Source organism: Zootoca vivipara, chromosome 3, assembly GCF_963506605.1.
Source record: "Zootoca vivipara chromosome 3, rZooViv1.1, whole genome shotgun sequence".
Taxonomy (NCBI): Eukaryota; Metazoa; Chordata; class Lepidosauria; order Squamata; family Lacertidae; genus Zootoca; species Zootoca vivipara.
This window is the reverse complement of record NC_083278.1, coordinates 6,297,677-6,313,152: the sequence shown is the minus strand read 5'-3', so window position 1 is coordinate 6,313,152 and position 15,476 is coordinate 6,297,677. Positions and strand designations below refer to the sequence as shown.

Sequence of the window (15,476 nt, the reverse complement as noted above, 5' to 3'; positions counted from 1 at the left end):
CTGTAGTTTAACCCACAGCGCCACCTGCGTCCTAAATTTGACTTTAGGTTACTGCAATTTATAATGTTGATTTTCATAATACAGAATATACATTGTTGCCTGTAGATACTGAAACTAGTTATGGGAAGCTTAACTGACATGAAGAGATTCACAAGTGGCGCCCACCAAGAAGTCTCTCTTTTCCCTTTCACATCCCAAAATGCATTCAAAGACTATGGAAAAAAAATTAGCAGCAGGCGAAGTTGACATTCTAAGGAACTGTCAAGGGTAACCTGGTTTGTGGGTGGTTTAGCTGACACATATATTAATGAATGCCTTGTAGAACATCTTTGGGAGATGAAAAGGCTAAGGAGTAAACCCTACTCAAGTCCCCAAGATGGCTGGATATGCCTCCTTCTGGCAACTCCTGCAGCCAAGCTGGAACCAACCATATTGCTCTGCTTTCCTTTGGACATCATTCTGAGCAGGGAGGTCTTGTCTTCTGGGCAGCCCTGGACCACCATATACACTTTGCCCAGGTCTGTGCCCAGGAGAGGTCATTTCGGTGCTGCTAATGCAGCAAAAAACAACAACATGGGAGGCAGCAGTTAGGAGTTGCAGCCACAGCAGGCACTGCGATTCTCCAGTGGACTGGTTGCGACTCCAGAAGAGCACTGCATTGTCTCTTGAGAAAGACAGATGCCAACAAGAACGTGAATGGAACTGACGGGTGGGTGGGGGGAGGCACTCCAGCAAGAACACCAACTAAAACATTAACCAGTTGAGCTAAAGCAGGGATGAAGAACCTGTGTCCCTTCAGATGATGTTGGACTACCAACTTCCATCCGCTCCAGCCAGTATGGCCATTGGGCAGAGATGCTGGTGGGAGCTGAAATGGAGCAACTTCTGGAGGCTCCGTCATTCCTGAGCTAGAGCACCAGCAGAACTAGAACGGAAGGAAACCATTCTTATTAACAGCAGATTTATTCAAGGGGGTACTTGATAAAACACAGGAGCAGCAGAAGCAGCTAAGCTGGTTTAGCATGAAAGAACTGCACACAAGTGTCAGATGCTGACAAGCAGATACATTTGAACACAGACGGTGCAATCTGCAAACTATCCATTCTGCAGTAGTTGCTCTTAAGTTGCCTAGCATATAGATACCTTGTCGTGTTTCCCAGATCAAAAGACAAATTAGCTATACGTTCTGCTTTGAAAGAGTAGGTGGGTTGGAAGACCCTGATTAGTTAATTTCAGCTTCTCTATCAAGTCAAAATAAACAACAGGATTTGAGGGGGGGGGTTAAAAATCTGAAATGGTTTTTTTGTTATAAATTTATTTCACCAAAATGTATTTTTACTGCATATGAAACATGAAAAAGTCAATTAAAATATTCATTCCACCTATACCAATGAAAACAGGGAAATCCTAGTGTGTTTTCTTCTTTTTGGCTGGAACGGGAGTTCTCTTTGCAGACTTGTTCTGAGGTTTGGGTTCATAGAGGGCACTCCGCAGAAATCTCGAAGCGGCACCTTTATCCAGTCTGGCAGCTTTTTTCTTGTCTGTTATCTCTTTGACTCTGTTCATATAGGTTCTTATTCTCTCCTGGAAGACATGGAAAGATCACACTTCCTATCAAAAAGCTGTAGGGGTTGTTAAGCAAAACGGTAAACAAAAGACCCACCCCACACACTATTATTTGCTTGCACATTCCAGAATTCAACTTCGCTGAAAACTAACTCACAATGGAGACTCTCCTCCAAGACAAAAATCTAATTCTCAAGGGCTAAATGCAAGATTCATGTCTGAGACCCTTTTGTTAGTGTTGCTAGCTTAGCTCAGGGATGGGGAAGCTGCTCCTTCCAGCCTCCCCAAGGACTCTAGCTCCCATCAGCCCCAACCAGCATGACCAATGATCAAGGATGATGGGGCTTGTAATTCAGCAATATCTGGGGGGCCACAGCTAAGGCAGCCCTGCACTGAAAAGGGCCATGGAGCAATGGCTAAGCAAGGCAGCGCATAAACCTGGACCAACTGCCCTGACGACAAGACACACACCCCTCAGCCTCACTGATGTGGTCCAAAGGAAAGCAGAGCAATATGTTTGGCACCAATGTGCACTAAGAATGTATAATTGTCCATTATTTGCAGTAGTGAGGGAAGCAAGAGAGGATTGTGGGTTGCCTCAATTGCATCTCCAAAAGCCAGCCAGCCAGAGCTATTCCAAGTGGTGCAAAGTTTATTATTATCTAAGTGAACAAAGTACTGGAGCCCTCAAAAGCCTGCTGGGACATGTCTCTAGGGACCTAGTGGATAAAATACTTTGCCACCATGACAAGTTGGGACGCCATGTATCTATCCAAGGAACAGCCTAGTCCTGTTTGGTGGAATCCGTTGCAGCTCTGGAGGCCTGAAATTGTCTGGCTGACCATGCGCCCTCCCATCAGTCGCCATGGGCAAGGGTCTTGCACCAACTGTGTGTTGTGGGTCGGTGTGGTCTGACTGGGTAGCTGTGTAGAGGGATGTACCATAAGCACATGACACCACTTCTAGAAGAATTGCACTGGCTATCTGACTTAATGGGACGCAGGTGGCACTGTGGGTTAAACCACTGAGCCTAGGGCTTGCTGATCAAAAGGTCGGCGGTTCGAATCCCCACGGCGGGGTGAGCTCCCGTTGTTCAGTCCCAGCTCCTGCCCACCTAGCAGTTCAAAAGCACGTCAAGTGCAAGTAAATAGGTACCGCTCTGGCAGGAAGGGAAACAGCGTTTCCATGCGCTGCTCTGGTTTGCCAGAAGTGGCTTAGTCATGCTGGCCACATGACCCGGAAGCTGTCTGTGGACAAACGCCGGCTCCCTCGGCCTATAGAGCGAGATGAGCGCGACAACCCCAGAGTCATCCGTGACTGGACTTAACTTTACCTATCTGACTTAATACTTTGCTACTGACCTACAAAGCCCTAAACACTGTTTTAAACATAACTCTTAGAGGGAAAGGGGGACCTATATACCTGAAGGAGCGTCTCCACCCCCATCATTCAACCCGGACACTGAGGTCCAGCGCCGAGGGCCTTCTGGCGGTTCCCTCACTGCGAGAAGCAAAGCTACAGGGAACCAGGCAGAGGGCCTTCTCGGTAGTGGCGCCCGCCCTGTGGAACGCCCTCCCATCAGATGTCAAAGAGAAAAACAACTTCCAGACTTTTAGAAGACATCTGAAGGCAGCCCTGTTTAGGGAAGCTTTTAATGTTTAATAGATTATTGTATTTTAATCTGTTGGAAGCTGCCCAGAGTGGCTGGGGAGGCCCAGCCAGATGGGCGGGGTATAAATAATAAAATATTATTAATTACTATTAGTATTATTATTATTAAACATTATTCTTTCGCAAGACCCTGAGGAAATGGAGTCTCTGTTGGGCCTTTCTGACCACCTGAGTTATGGTGATTTTCCAAGTGAGGTCCTCAGTAAGGTAAACTCCCGGGAATTTAAAGATTAGATAGTGACCTTGTTTTCTCAAGACCATTTAACATGTTGTGTTATGGCCTCAGGAGTGCTCCAACAAGCCATAAGAATAAATGGCAAGCCTATATGTCAATGGAGGTCAAAGGAGCTGATGAAGAGATTTACATTCAATGACACACGGAATGGATTCTCATAACCTGAATGAAAAGTTCCACTGAACCAATCATGTATGTTCCCTTTGGTCCTACCGTAAGTACCAGACATACGGCAAGAGAGCAGCGACTACTGATTGAGCATCCATATGCAAGATAAGGACATCACATCACCCTTCAGAAGGAAATACCATCCACCTCTCTCTCCTCCCCCCCCCATCCACCCCCACTTCATTATACAATGTTTACAAGGAACTAGAAGAATTGGAAAATAATCCCTTTCCTCTCAGGGAGTTCAAGCTTTCAGCAAAATGAACAATTCACACATCGCTTGACATTTTCAACACTACAGTAAATATATTTACTATAGGCTATACTGACATGGCTTTGGGAAGAGGTAAGAAAAATTGAATGGCAATTTGGTTCAGATAAGATCTTGGAACAAATGCAAATCCTCTTTCTAAAAGAATGCACCGCAAATCTAGCCACACATTATGTATGGGCACGAAGCTATAGTTCTCCACGCAATAGTAACTTTTATTCTGCAATTAGTTCTGCCAACCATCTGCTTTTATGGTTACGCACTGATCATTGTTTTAGCAATGATGTCTGCGTGTATATGGAATAATACAATGTATACGTCACAACTATTCTGATAGATTTGATCTGCGGTTTTTCTATTCTTCAAGCTAAATCATTTGATTTGATTCTTGAAGTCAGCAGAATTTCCAAGATATCCAGCCTTATATACTGCACTCATGCATCTAAATGGAATATAAAGACAAACCGAAAAGATTTATTGTAGGCAGTAAATATGTCACTAATGCAGAATTACTGGACAGTATACATACAACTGGTGCCAAAAAAGCTTTTAGCTTTGTTGCCGAACTGGATTCTTTACTGCTGAGAAAATGAATTAATGGAGGGATTGGAAAAGGGGAGGGAGAATCTTTTCCCGTTTTTGCTAGTAAATCAACCACATGATACTTTTAAAGTCATACAGGAGTAAAGAAAGGTAGCCTCGGAGATTAACACAAGTCCAAGTATTTATAGGAAAACACACTGTACTGGAAGTTATAAATAATTATTAGATGCGCAACATTTTTCCATTCCGCAAGTGAAAAGGTGGTTGGCACAAAATTCGACTCTCAGAAGGGAGAGGCATCAGAAAGGATTGTCTGGCTTTTAACTTGTAGCCCTTCTGGAATTTCACCGAGACTGAAACTTCTGCTTGCAGAGACAGACAAGACTGTTTCAAAGAAAAGCTCGCCTCCTGGGAATTCCTTCCTAGCTTAGGAAGGTGAGCAAATCATACAAACAATTGGTTGTACAGTGGTACCTCAGGTAAAAAGGTAAAGGTAAAGGGACCCCTGACCATTAGGTCCAGTCGTGACCGACTCTGGGGTTGCGCGCTCATCTCGCATTATTGGCCGAGGGAGCCGGCGTATAGCTTCCAGGTCATATGGCCAGCATGACAAAGCCGCTTCTGGCAAACCAGAGCAGCACATGGAAACGCCATTTACCTTCCCGCTGTAGCGGTTCCTATTTATCTACTTGCATTTTGACGTGCTTTCGAACTGCTAGGTTGGCAGGAGCTGGGACCAAGCAACGGGAGCTCACCCCGTCACAGGGATTCGAACCGCCGACCTTCTGATCAGCAAGTCCTAGGCTAAGTGGTTTAACCACAGCGCCACCTGGGTCCCGGTACCTCAGGTTAAGTACTTAATTGGTTCTGGAAGTCCGTACTCAACCTGAAGCGTACTTAACCCGAGGTATGACTGTACTCAATGGTGGCTTTGCTTCAGCAAATTTTCACTGAGGGCCGATGGGTCCTCCAGAACAGAATGAGACACAGCGCTGCAACTTCTGGAGGCAGTACACCAACGCATGGAGGCAAAAGCTTTGTATTTGAAGCAAGTGTGGGAAACTGGTCAGCCTAGGCTCTCTCAGATGTACCAGTGGTATTTGACCCCGGTAAAGCTTGCTAAAATGTATAAAAATTCCTCTAATTTAAGCTGGAAATGCAAGGAGAAAGAAGGTACAGTTTTTCTTATGTAGTGGACGTGTAAAAAAGTAAAGGGCTTCTGGGAAATGGTATACAATGAAATTAAAAAAATGTTTAAGAATACGTTTGTTAAAAAAAAAAACCAGAGGCTTTTTTACTAGGAGTAATAGGAGAAGTACTAAGGAAGCAAAAGAGACTGTTTTTATATGCGACAACAACGTCCAGAATGCTACTTGCCCAGAACTGGAAAGAAGAGAATGTCCCAACGAAAGAAGAATGGAGGACTAAGATGACTGACTATGCCAAAATGGCTAAACTTACCGTGAAGATCAGGCACCAAGATGAGGAAAAATTCAATCAAGAATGGGAAAATTTTATAGATTACAGTGGTGCCTCGCAGGACAAATTTAATTCATTCCGCGAGTGAATTCATTTTGCGAAAAATTCATCTTGCGAATCGCGGCTTCCCATAGGAATGCATTGAAATTTCTTTTTTTGCCTATAGGAACGCATTAATTAAATTTCAATGCATTCCTATGGGAAACCGCGATTCGCAAGACGAATTTTTCGCAAAACGAATTCGTCTTGCAGGGCATTCATCTTGCGAGGTACCACTGTACTTTAAAGAATACTGTAAAAATGTTAAAACATTAGCAGGTTTGATGTAACATTTATGAACTAATAATAGAATTAGGAGAGAAAAAAGAAGTTATAATTAATTGGAGAGGTATAATTATATGCAAGGAGAATTAAAGGGGGGGAATGGAAACCAGAGGGGGCGGGGGGGAGTCATTTAATGAAAATTTGGATTGGATATGTATATACAAAAGAAAAAATGCAGTTATTTTGAAAATTTAAAAATAAAATATTTTTAAAAGGGGAGGGGAAGCGTAGGCTCTCTCAACCTTGGTCCCTAGATGTCTGGACTACAACTCCCATCATTTCTAGCCAGCATGGCCAATGATCAGGGGAGTTGTTGTTCAAGAACACCTAGAGATCCAAGGTTTAGAAAGGCTGGGTTAGCATTGGAAGAGGACTTGTGAGATCAAGGTGCAAACAGCCATGAAGGTCTAGGTCAGGCATCCCCAACCTGCGGCCCTCCAGAAGTTTTGGCCTACAACTCCCATGATCCCTAGCTAACAGGACCAGTGGTCAGGGATGATGGGAATTGTAGTCCAAAACATCTGGAGGGCCAAAAGTTGGGGATGCCTGGTCTAGGTGACCTTGGGCCAGTCAGTGACTCTCAGCCTGATCAACCTCACGGGGTTGTTGTGAGGTTAAACTGGGGTAGAGGAGGAACCAAGAATATCACCTTAGCGTGCTTGGAATAAAATAAAAATATAAAATAAGGTTATAATTGATGATCCATTTATGACCACACACACAGAGAGAGAGGGGGGGGAGGATTTAACATGTACTGTATTTTAAATAAGAATCTAATTTTGTGCTGTATTTTAAATAAGAACCTTACCAGCTCCTGTTTCACTGGGTGCTCCTTTGGATTAATTCCTTGTGTGGCAAGATATACTGTAAAATGAATTTTATTAATCAATATTATTCTTATTGTGAGAGACTTTAGCAACAGAATCCTTACTACACATCTAAATTGCAAAAGCACACATCAATTGCAAGACTATAAAACTGCTTTGCTAAACTGAACTCAGTGGTATTCGTCCTAATATAAAATGCCTAACAGCTGGGTGAAATGGCATCAAAGGCTCTATGGAGAACCGGAAGGGTTGCTAGAGGAACCAAAGAACAAGAAAAGGGAATTGATCAGCTATTACAAAAATGGCGAAGGCTTAAATAATTAAGCTTTTCTTTAAGTGTCACTTATAAAAGCATAGCGGCTGTAAAATCATCATTAGAAATAGGATGGGTACCTAGCTGCCGAGTTGCATATTTAAATATGTAGTCACATGCTGAAGTACTTAAATTACCACCATAAATTTCATACTCCACACTCACCCCAAAACATCGAATTCAATGTGTAAGCAGAGACCAAATCTAATTTTGCTTGTTCAAGAGGATCCAGCTAAAACAAAAGAGATACAAACATCATCATGTGCATTTCATTATTTAACTGAGACATGAAAAAAGGCTTCCAGCTACAGGAACCAATTATTATCACAGTATAGTGTCAATGCCACCTTCCCCCCAATCAGGAAGCTAACAGTACTTTGCAGAATTCAAAGTTCATTTTTTAAAAAATATCACATTGTTGATGTTACTTTCTTCTATCTACCACGGAATCCTACCCAATAATTTCAAGTAAACACATTTCTAAAGAATAGAAAGTAGTATTTATGTAGGCATGATCAGCATTTGGGGGCTTGACTTTCAGACAACTAATAAAACTGTCCCATTAAAGCATTACCCAATGAAATATCAGGAAATCCACAAAGTATGCTGAAATAAGCTAATAACACCACTCGGCATCTATGTACCCGTTCTGAACATTTAAAACGATTCACATTTTTTCACATGGTTCACATAATTTGCAGGAAAATATTTACAATAACTCTGTGAGGTAAGCTGGTATTGTTGTCCCTGAATTGCAGGTGGAGGGATGGCTTCCCAAAACCTAACCGATCCTATTCCAACAGGACTTGACAGTTTGCAATTTAGGGAGCTTGTGTATACTCCTGGGAAAAGGAGTGGATATTTTAGATCTTTCCGTGGGTGAAAAAGAGAAGCCCACAAAAGAGGAGCATCGCTGTTCCACAGGAGGGGAAACCACCCATGTCAGAGGACAACACAAGGCATTCCAAGATGGAGTCAGAGGAGGCCATGGATCCAACAGTATCCTAAGCATCCTTGTTCCCCCAATACTCCCCAAACCGACCCCAAAACTGTACCAGCCTGGGAGCTGGCCTAGTTGATCCTCCTCAATCTGCTGCAGTCAATGGGAAGGAAATGTGGTTTTCAGAAGTAGCAGTCTCCTCCACCAACATCGCCACCAAAGGAAGCTCTATGAGCCATTATGCTACACCACTGTTCCCATGTATTATCTACTTGTTGCACTAGGGTCAGGTTCAAGGTGCTGGTTTTGACCTTTAAAGCCCTTTGTGGCTTAGGGCCCTCGTATTTACGGGACTGCCTCTCCTGGTATGCCCCACAGAGGACCTTAAGGTCCATGAATAACCATAGTTTAGAGCAGGCATCCCCAAACTTCGGCCCTCCAGATGTTTTGGACTACAATTCCCATCTTCCCCGACCACTGGTCCTGTTAGCTAGGGATCATGGGAGTTGTAGGCCAAAACATCTGGAGGGCCGCAGTTTGGGGATGCCTGGTTTAGAGGTCCCAGGCCCTAAGGAAGTCAGACTATCCTCCACCAGGGCCACGGCCTTTTCAGTGATGGCCTGGTGGAATGCTCTGTCCCATGAGACTAGGGCCCTACAGGATTTAACCTCCTTCCGCCAGGCCTGTAAGACAGAGCTATTCCGCCTGGCCTTTAATTTGGACTCAGCCTGATCTTTTATTACCCTTCTTCTCCCCCCCCCCCTTTATGAAGATTACCCGCTCTGGGCCCTCACAGCTAATTCTCCCCTGGCCTCCTCGCTGGCCAAAGTAGGACTAATTTTAGCCAACTAACCCTGGTGACCATCTAATGTTTACTGGAGGGGTTTTCCCCCAATTTGATTTTTGGAACTTTGAATTTTATTGTCGTTCATGCTTTTATACTGTATTTTATGCTGTTTTATGTTGTATCATAATTGTTTTAAATTTGTTGTTAGCCACCCTGAGCCCGGTTTCTGAACCGGGAAGGGCGGGGTATAAATAAAAAAATATTAGTATTTATTATTATTATTATTATTTATTGTCAATCCTGGCAGTGATCCGACGAAGTAACCCCTGGAACTTCCTCACAACCAACTATGAAAGCCCCAGGTGCTTGCAAATTTGCTTCTCTTTACAAACAAGGAAGGAGTCCTACGGGACTGGGGGCTATGGACTGCTGCCACCTGTACTTAAGTGTACAGTGCATGCAGGGATATTGCAGCTGCACACCAAAAGTTAGAAACGTTTTTTTTGGCTGTCAAACCCAATCTATCATTTTGTTCCTACAGGACTTCCAGGAAACTCAGGTTACACGAGTGTGCAGTTTACAAGATTGAACATGGATGCTGTCAAAGGGCTGAGTTGTCAGAACCGTTGTGCTTATAATTTATTCATGTTTGGAAAGCTTCGGGGGGTGAAATTCCCTGATGGACGAGTTTTTTATTTTGCCCCAAAGAAATTACAAATTGGATTTTAAATGTTAAGGTACATAGATACATGTACCAAGGCCTCAGGCAGTGCCTTGTGCTGTTTCTGGGTGTTGAAAGCGAGAAAGAAAAGATACTTCATTTATTCTTTTAGATCTGTTCTTCCTGCAGCTGGAACGGGTACGGTAGCAGTTTAACACCTAGCTTTTACATTCTAGTGCGAGTTTATTCTAAAACTCCACCTCCAGAAATAAGGCAAGCGGTTTCTGGATGAAGTACAAGCCACCCTAATCTTAAAGAGCACTGGGGACCCTGCCTTCCACCACCGATTAGTTAAAAGACAAACACTGTTGTGCTTTCTTTTTTTAAAAAAATAAATAAATTTTTATTAGTTTTCTCATTAAAAGCATTAATAAACAACAGAATTACAAACACAAAACATTCTTCATCTACATCTTTTTACAAAATAAAACAAAAACAAAAAGAGAGGGGGGAAAGAAAACAGGGGGGAAGCAAAACACAAACACAAAAACACACACAACGAAAAACAAACAAAAAACAAATACCAAATGCCACATAAAAAGCAACACATAAGGTATTAAACAAAAACAAAGAAAATCTTTAAATGCTGACTTCCAATTTACCTCTCTGTAATTCATAAACTTTTAACCTTTTTATATCGCACAATTCTTAATCAATTTACATCATTATCTCTTCTTTAATTTATATTGGGTTCAGGTGTACTCTGCCGGTTGACTTTTAGATATCTAATTATTCGCTAAATAATCGTCAAAAATCTTCCATTCCTTTTTTATTTTTTGTTTCGTCTGCCCTCCGATTCTTCCTGTAAATTTTGCTAGCTGTGCATATTCTTTCATTAACAATTGCCACTCAAGTATGCTGGGTGTGTTACAACTTTTCCAGCTTCTCGCTACTAAAACTCTTGCCGCTACTGTTGTGCTTTCATCTGCCCCTTACCTTCTGGAGAAGCTCACTTCTCGACACAGACATCATAGTCTTCAACATCTCATCCACAAAACCAAGAGATTTATCAAAGGCCGAAAGGTAATCATGGATCTCTGCTGGGTACTCTTCTCCAGCAAGATCACTCTCCGACATTATGCTCTACACACAAGAACCAGGACAGGTTTACCTATAGTACAGGTAGATAAAACACAGAAACATTAGGCTCATGAAATGGTCTGCGAGATCTTAAAGAAATCACTTACATCAACCTATGGGTTGACATTCCTAGATAACCAAGGCAAGTTACTTCAAGTCTGCAAGGTTGGCAACTTTTTTCATTTTGAACAGGTTTTCAAATGCATGTATTATCATCAACTTGGGTTCCATGACAGAAGAAAGGAAAGATATAAATGTAATAAAATAAATAAATGTGCAGCACCTAGATCATACTGGTATCATTTAAAGCAGATGACCCTCCAGATGTTGTTGGATTCCCATTCCTACCAACCACAACCAGCATGGAGATGATGAACATCTGGAGAGCCATAGATTCCCCGCCCATTTTAAAGATTTGGGTTAAGGCTACTTCTCATGCTGCTCTCTGCTCACCCCTGGAACCAGAATGCTGATGTTGGCATGAAAATACCCCGCGTAATATATAATTTGATATTCTACTGATACAATGTGGGAACCAGACAATGGAGTTCAGGAACCACATTGCAAAGATATTGTAAGGTAATGGTCGTGCAGGGACAGACCACACCCCTTACATCCCAGCTCCAGTAATGAGGCAGACAGCAGCGAAGGGGGAGGAGAAAGGGAAGAGCTCGGAGGCAGGAGGGAACGGGGCTCTGACAAGGTCCAGGAGCCGTCCCTCCAGCCCTTGTTGTCAGGAAAGGAGGGGGAGGAAAACTCAGGAGCTTTGAGTGGAGAAACCTCAAAGGAGCTCCCTTTTAAGTTCTTGCCAGAACTGAGGAAGTCCTCCTCACGCAGACGTAAGGGGAGGAGATTTCACGTCCCGAAGCTGTTATGTTGGCAACATTCCCGGCGGGGGGGGGGGGGGCATAGGGAGAATCTGAAGGAAGCAGCTAGACATGCGTTCTTGAAGCTCTCTTTGCACTGTACATAGAATGCACAATAAAAGCTTTAAAGACACGGAGGCTTGGAGCGTCTTTACTCTGGAGTAGCCTACAACACCTTTGACAGATATCATCTGAATAGCGCTCTTTTTTTTTCAAAAGAAAAGGGATGTGGGCCAGGAACATGGATGTCTGCAAGGTCGGCAACTTTTTTCATTTCCATCACATGGACTAAGCCAGAAAGCACACTCATAAAATAAATGAGTGTCCCATTAGCTCTCAATGAGAAATTGTGCACCCCCACTGATTCAGAGGGTGGGGAGTCGATCAATACTACTTTTTATTACCTGAAAAAAGACACACGCAAAACTGAGCTAGCAGAGGCTAGAGTTATGCTCTCACATTTTGACAACCATGACCACAGAGAATGTGTTGCTGCTAGGGCAGAGTTTAAAAGTTGTTTGGACAACTGAATGGTCTACTTAACTTAAAAAGTTAGGATCATTTAAAAAGGTGTCCCCCCAAATTTACCACAGGTCAGTGGCACAGCTTTTGTGTGTGAGAAAGAGAAAGAGAAAGAGAAAGAGAAAGAGAAAGAGAAAGAGAAAGAGAAAGAGAAAGAGAAAGAGAGAGAGAGAGAGAGAGAGAGAGAGAGAGAGAGAGAGAGAGAGAGAGAGATCAGATCCCTTGTTAAGATGGCGGCTTAAAATTGGTTGAAACTCATAGTAATGACTAAGATGCCAGGCAACACCCCTGGTTTTAAGCAATTGTGTTCAAGCTTTAATCTTCAATAAATAAGACCATTGCCTGCTTCACCAAAACAGCTGGTTGCCAAGATCAACACAAACTGATGTGGAACAGAAGTTGCTAAGGGGGAAATAAAGCAATGTGGGTTATTCCATATCTCTACAGGCAATCCTGGACTCCTTGTTTATTTCCCTTCCTTAATCTTCAAAACAATTACCGTACTTCAAACTATACAAAAAAGGTACTTCCTACAACAAGCAGAAACTTGATCAGTTTCTGGCCTGCCTTTCTGCCACATGCCTTGTGCCAAAACTGAATGACTGTTCTACATAACAGCGACCAAAATTTCCTTCCATATAATCCCAGTTCTGAGAGAAGGCCAGAAAGGTTTTTTTTAAGGGGGGGGGGGGGGGGGGGAGAGTAGAACATTCTGCAGCAGAGCCACTAAGCAAGGAATGTATAAAAGGGTAGCTATTCTGTGGGTAAGCACACTACTTGAATCAAATGTATATTGGCCAGTTCCTGCAAAACAAAGGCACAACTGAATGATGCTGCAGGAATGATTTTTAAAGGGTGATCCTTATATTTCTACCCAGAAGTACTGCTTACAGGCAACCTACAGGAATGGCAAATCTCATGGCCAGCAAATCTCTCCCCCTCCAGTCCACTTTGAAATTGGTAAAGGTCTTCAGCTGGTGTAGCTATTGCACTTTCCTGTGCTAAATGGTAAAGGTAAAGGACCCCTGACAGTTAAGTCCAGTCGCGAACGACCCTGGGGTTGCGGCGCTCACCTCACTTTACTGGCCGAGGGAGCCAGTGTTTGTCTGCAGACAGTTTTTCTGGGTCATGTAGCCAGCATGACTAAGCTGCTTCTGGCGAAACCAGAGCAGCGCACAGAAACGCCGTTTACCTTCCCGCCAGAGTGGTACCTATTTATCTACTTGCACTTTGATGTGCTTTTGAACTGCTAGGTGGACAGGAGCTGGGACTGAACAACGGGAGCTCACCCCATCTTGGGGGATCGAACCGCTGACCTTCTGATCGGCAAGCCCTAGGCTCTGTGGTTTTTAATTGTATTTTTGCTGTGGGTCACTGAGATCAGTTTCTAACATTGCTTCAAACACAAGTAATGGGAGCAGACTGGAGTCAAAGTAGGCCGAAATGTGCCCACAGCCAGTGTCCTTCAACTAATCTGGCCCCAAACACAAAGGGTTGTACAAAAAGGTGGCACACTCTATTTTCACTCTATTTTCCACCCTACTTCATCTTCCTGGGCGATAGTCACATAGGACCAGCTTTCTCCCCCCACCCCTGGGTGGAAACAGAGGCAGCAGCAGCAAAGGTTGGTGCTTCTTGACAAAAAACCAGGCAGCCTGCCTTACACAAGCAACACTTTCTGCTCCTGCAAACCCAGCAGATACAACTCAAAGGAAAAAGTGCTTCATTAACTACAATAGCCAAATGAATTGCCCAGGTCCACATGTACACCATGCATTTTAAAGCACTTGATCCAACCCCTCGATTTGAAGCACATGCCTCCTCCCTCTCCCCTCTGAAAAAGAATTCCGGAAACCATAGCCCCGTTGGGATGGAAACTACAATTCCCAGGATTCTTTGGCAGCAGGGGGAAAGTCATTGCGCATTACATGTGTGCTGCTGCACACGTTTTTAACAAATGCTTAGTGTGGCTCCACTCTAAATACAAAATACACAATCAAAACCACCCCCTCCCAGAAACACATTTTTAACACTCTTTTAAACGTGTTTGTGGAAGGCGGTGGGGAGAAGGGGGGTTACTCTGCTCCTGTTCTTGATTTTTATTATGTATTTTTGTCTTTTTAATGCTGTGAACCGCCCTGGGGTCTACGGATGAAGGGCGGGTATACGAAATACGGTAAGTAAATGAGAACTGCGGAGAGCTTTTCCTTTCCTTTCTCTTTTTTTGGGGGTGTGTGTGTGTGTTGGGGGCAATTTCCAGAAGAGGCGCCTGGGCGATCCTGTGGGTCAGGGGACGCCTCGCGGCCGGATCCAGCAGATCTCTTCCCTACCCGGAAAGGCGCAACCAGCTCTGGGTCGAAGGACCCCCGAGGCCACCCGCTTTGGCGCTACGGTTCCTGCGGAGAATGCGACCGGGCTAAATGGAAGGCCAGGGCCTGCGTGCCGGCCTGCCTGCCTGCTTCCTCGCGAGCCGGGCGCCACCCTTGAGCTGGAGCCCCGCTCCTCGCCCAGCGGCGCTTCTTCCTACCTGCGGCGTGGAGACGGCGGGCCTCCGCTTTGCGCGCAGCGCTCTTGACGCAGCAGCCGGGGCGGCGCACCGAGTCCCGCCGGCTTGGGCGAGGCGGAGCCGCGGCGCCTGGCCGCCGACTGCGCTCCTTCGCTGGGCGGCCGCCGGGCGGAGACGTAGAGGCCGGGCTTGCGCAGCTCGGCCCCTCCGAGCGGGGAAAGGCGCCGCTTTACGCACACCCGTCCCCGAATGGGCAAGCAAGAAGGGAAAGCAAGCCGTGGCCTTTCTGGGGGGGGGGGGAGGCAGCTTGGAAAGAGGGCCTTCCTAAGGGGCTGCTTGGGGGGGACCAAGGGGTGGCGGCTGCAGAGCGCACGGCCAGCTTTACGGCGCCCGACTCGGGGACGTCGCTAAGGTGGCGCGCGGATTTGTTTCTTATTTTTGTCCGCCGGAAGTTCTCCCAGGAGCTCTGTTCCGGCCCCTCTCAGGGGGGCGGGCTTTGCCATTCTTAAAAGGAGGGGGGAGGTGAGTTCTGGAACCTCTTTTTTTCTAGAAAAATTGTAGAATAGTGGGTAAGAAGGATGAAGACACAGCTCTCAAAACAACCAGCTCTTTATTCTAGCTCTGAGTCCAGACTGAACAGTAGCTTAGCCAACTGGC

At 44.7% G+C, this 15,476-nt stretch overlaps 1 protein-coding gene across 3 annotated transcripts; it reads right to left on the bottom strand.

Annotated features, from left to right (window-relative positions):
- Positions 1-740: 740 nt before the first annotated feature.
- Positions 741-15,234, bottom strand: C1D (C1D nuclear receptor corepressor). Of its 3 annotated transcripts, XM_035110281.2 has the most exons (6): positions 14,841-15,234; positions 11,077-11,144; positions 10,782-10,956; positions 7,563-7,629; positions 7,066-7,121; positions 741-1,584 (listed from the first exon to the last, which is right to left on the bottom strand). In XM_035110281.2, exons 3-6 carry the CDS (start codon positions 10,920-10,922, stop codon positions 1,408-1,410), a joined length of 441 nt encoding a protein of 146 aa, XP_034966172.1. In that variant the 5' UTR covers positions 10,923-10,956; positions 11,077-11,144; positions 14,841-15,234; the 3' UTR covers positions 741-1,407. The 3 variants fall into 3 exon arrangements, with proteins under 3 accessions (XP_034966172.1, XP_060128354.1, XP_034966171.1); XM_060272371.1 differs by lacking the exons at positions 11,077-11,144; positions 14,841-15,234 and adding an exon at positions 14,644-14,815; XM_035110280.2 differs by lacking the exon at positions 11,077-11,144 and having other exon boundaries at positions 744-1,584; positions 14,841-15,232.
- Between the last annotated feature and the right edge of the window lie 242 nt (positions 15,235-15,476).

What these genes read in the sequence shown, in the direction of transcription:
- C1D (XM_035110281.2), bottom strand. Translation starts at nt 10,922, where the DNA reads ATGTCGGAGAGTGATCTTGCTGGAGAAGAGTACCCAGCAGAGATCCAT. An exon ending in GAAGTGAGCTTCTCCAGAAG is followed by an intron (nt 7,630 to 10,781) that starts GTAAGGGGCAGA and finishes CTTTTGTTTTAG; the next exon opens with CTGGATCCTCTTGAACAAGC. An exon ending in ACCCAGTGAAACAGGAGCTG is followed by an intron (nt 1,585 to 7,065) that starts GTAAGGTTCTTA and finishes CATGTCTTCCAG; the next exon opens with GAGAGAATAAGAACCTATAT.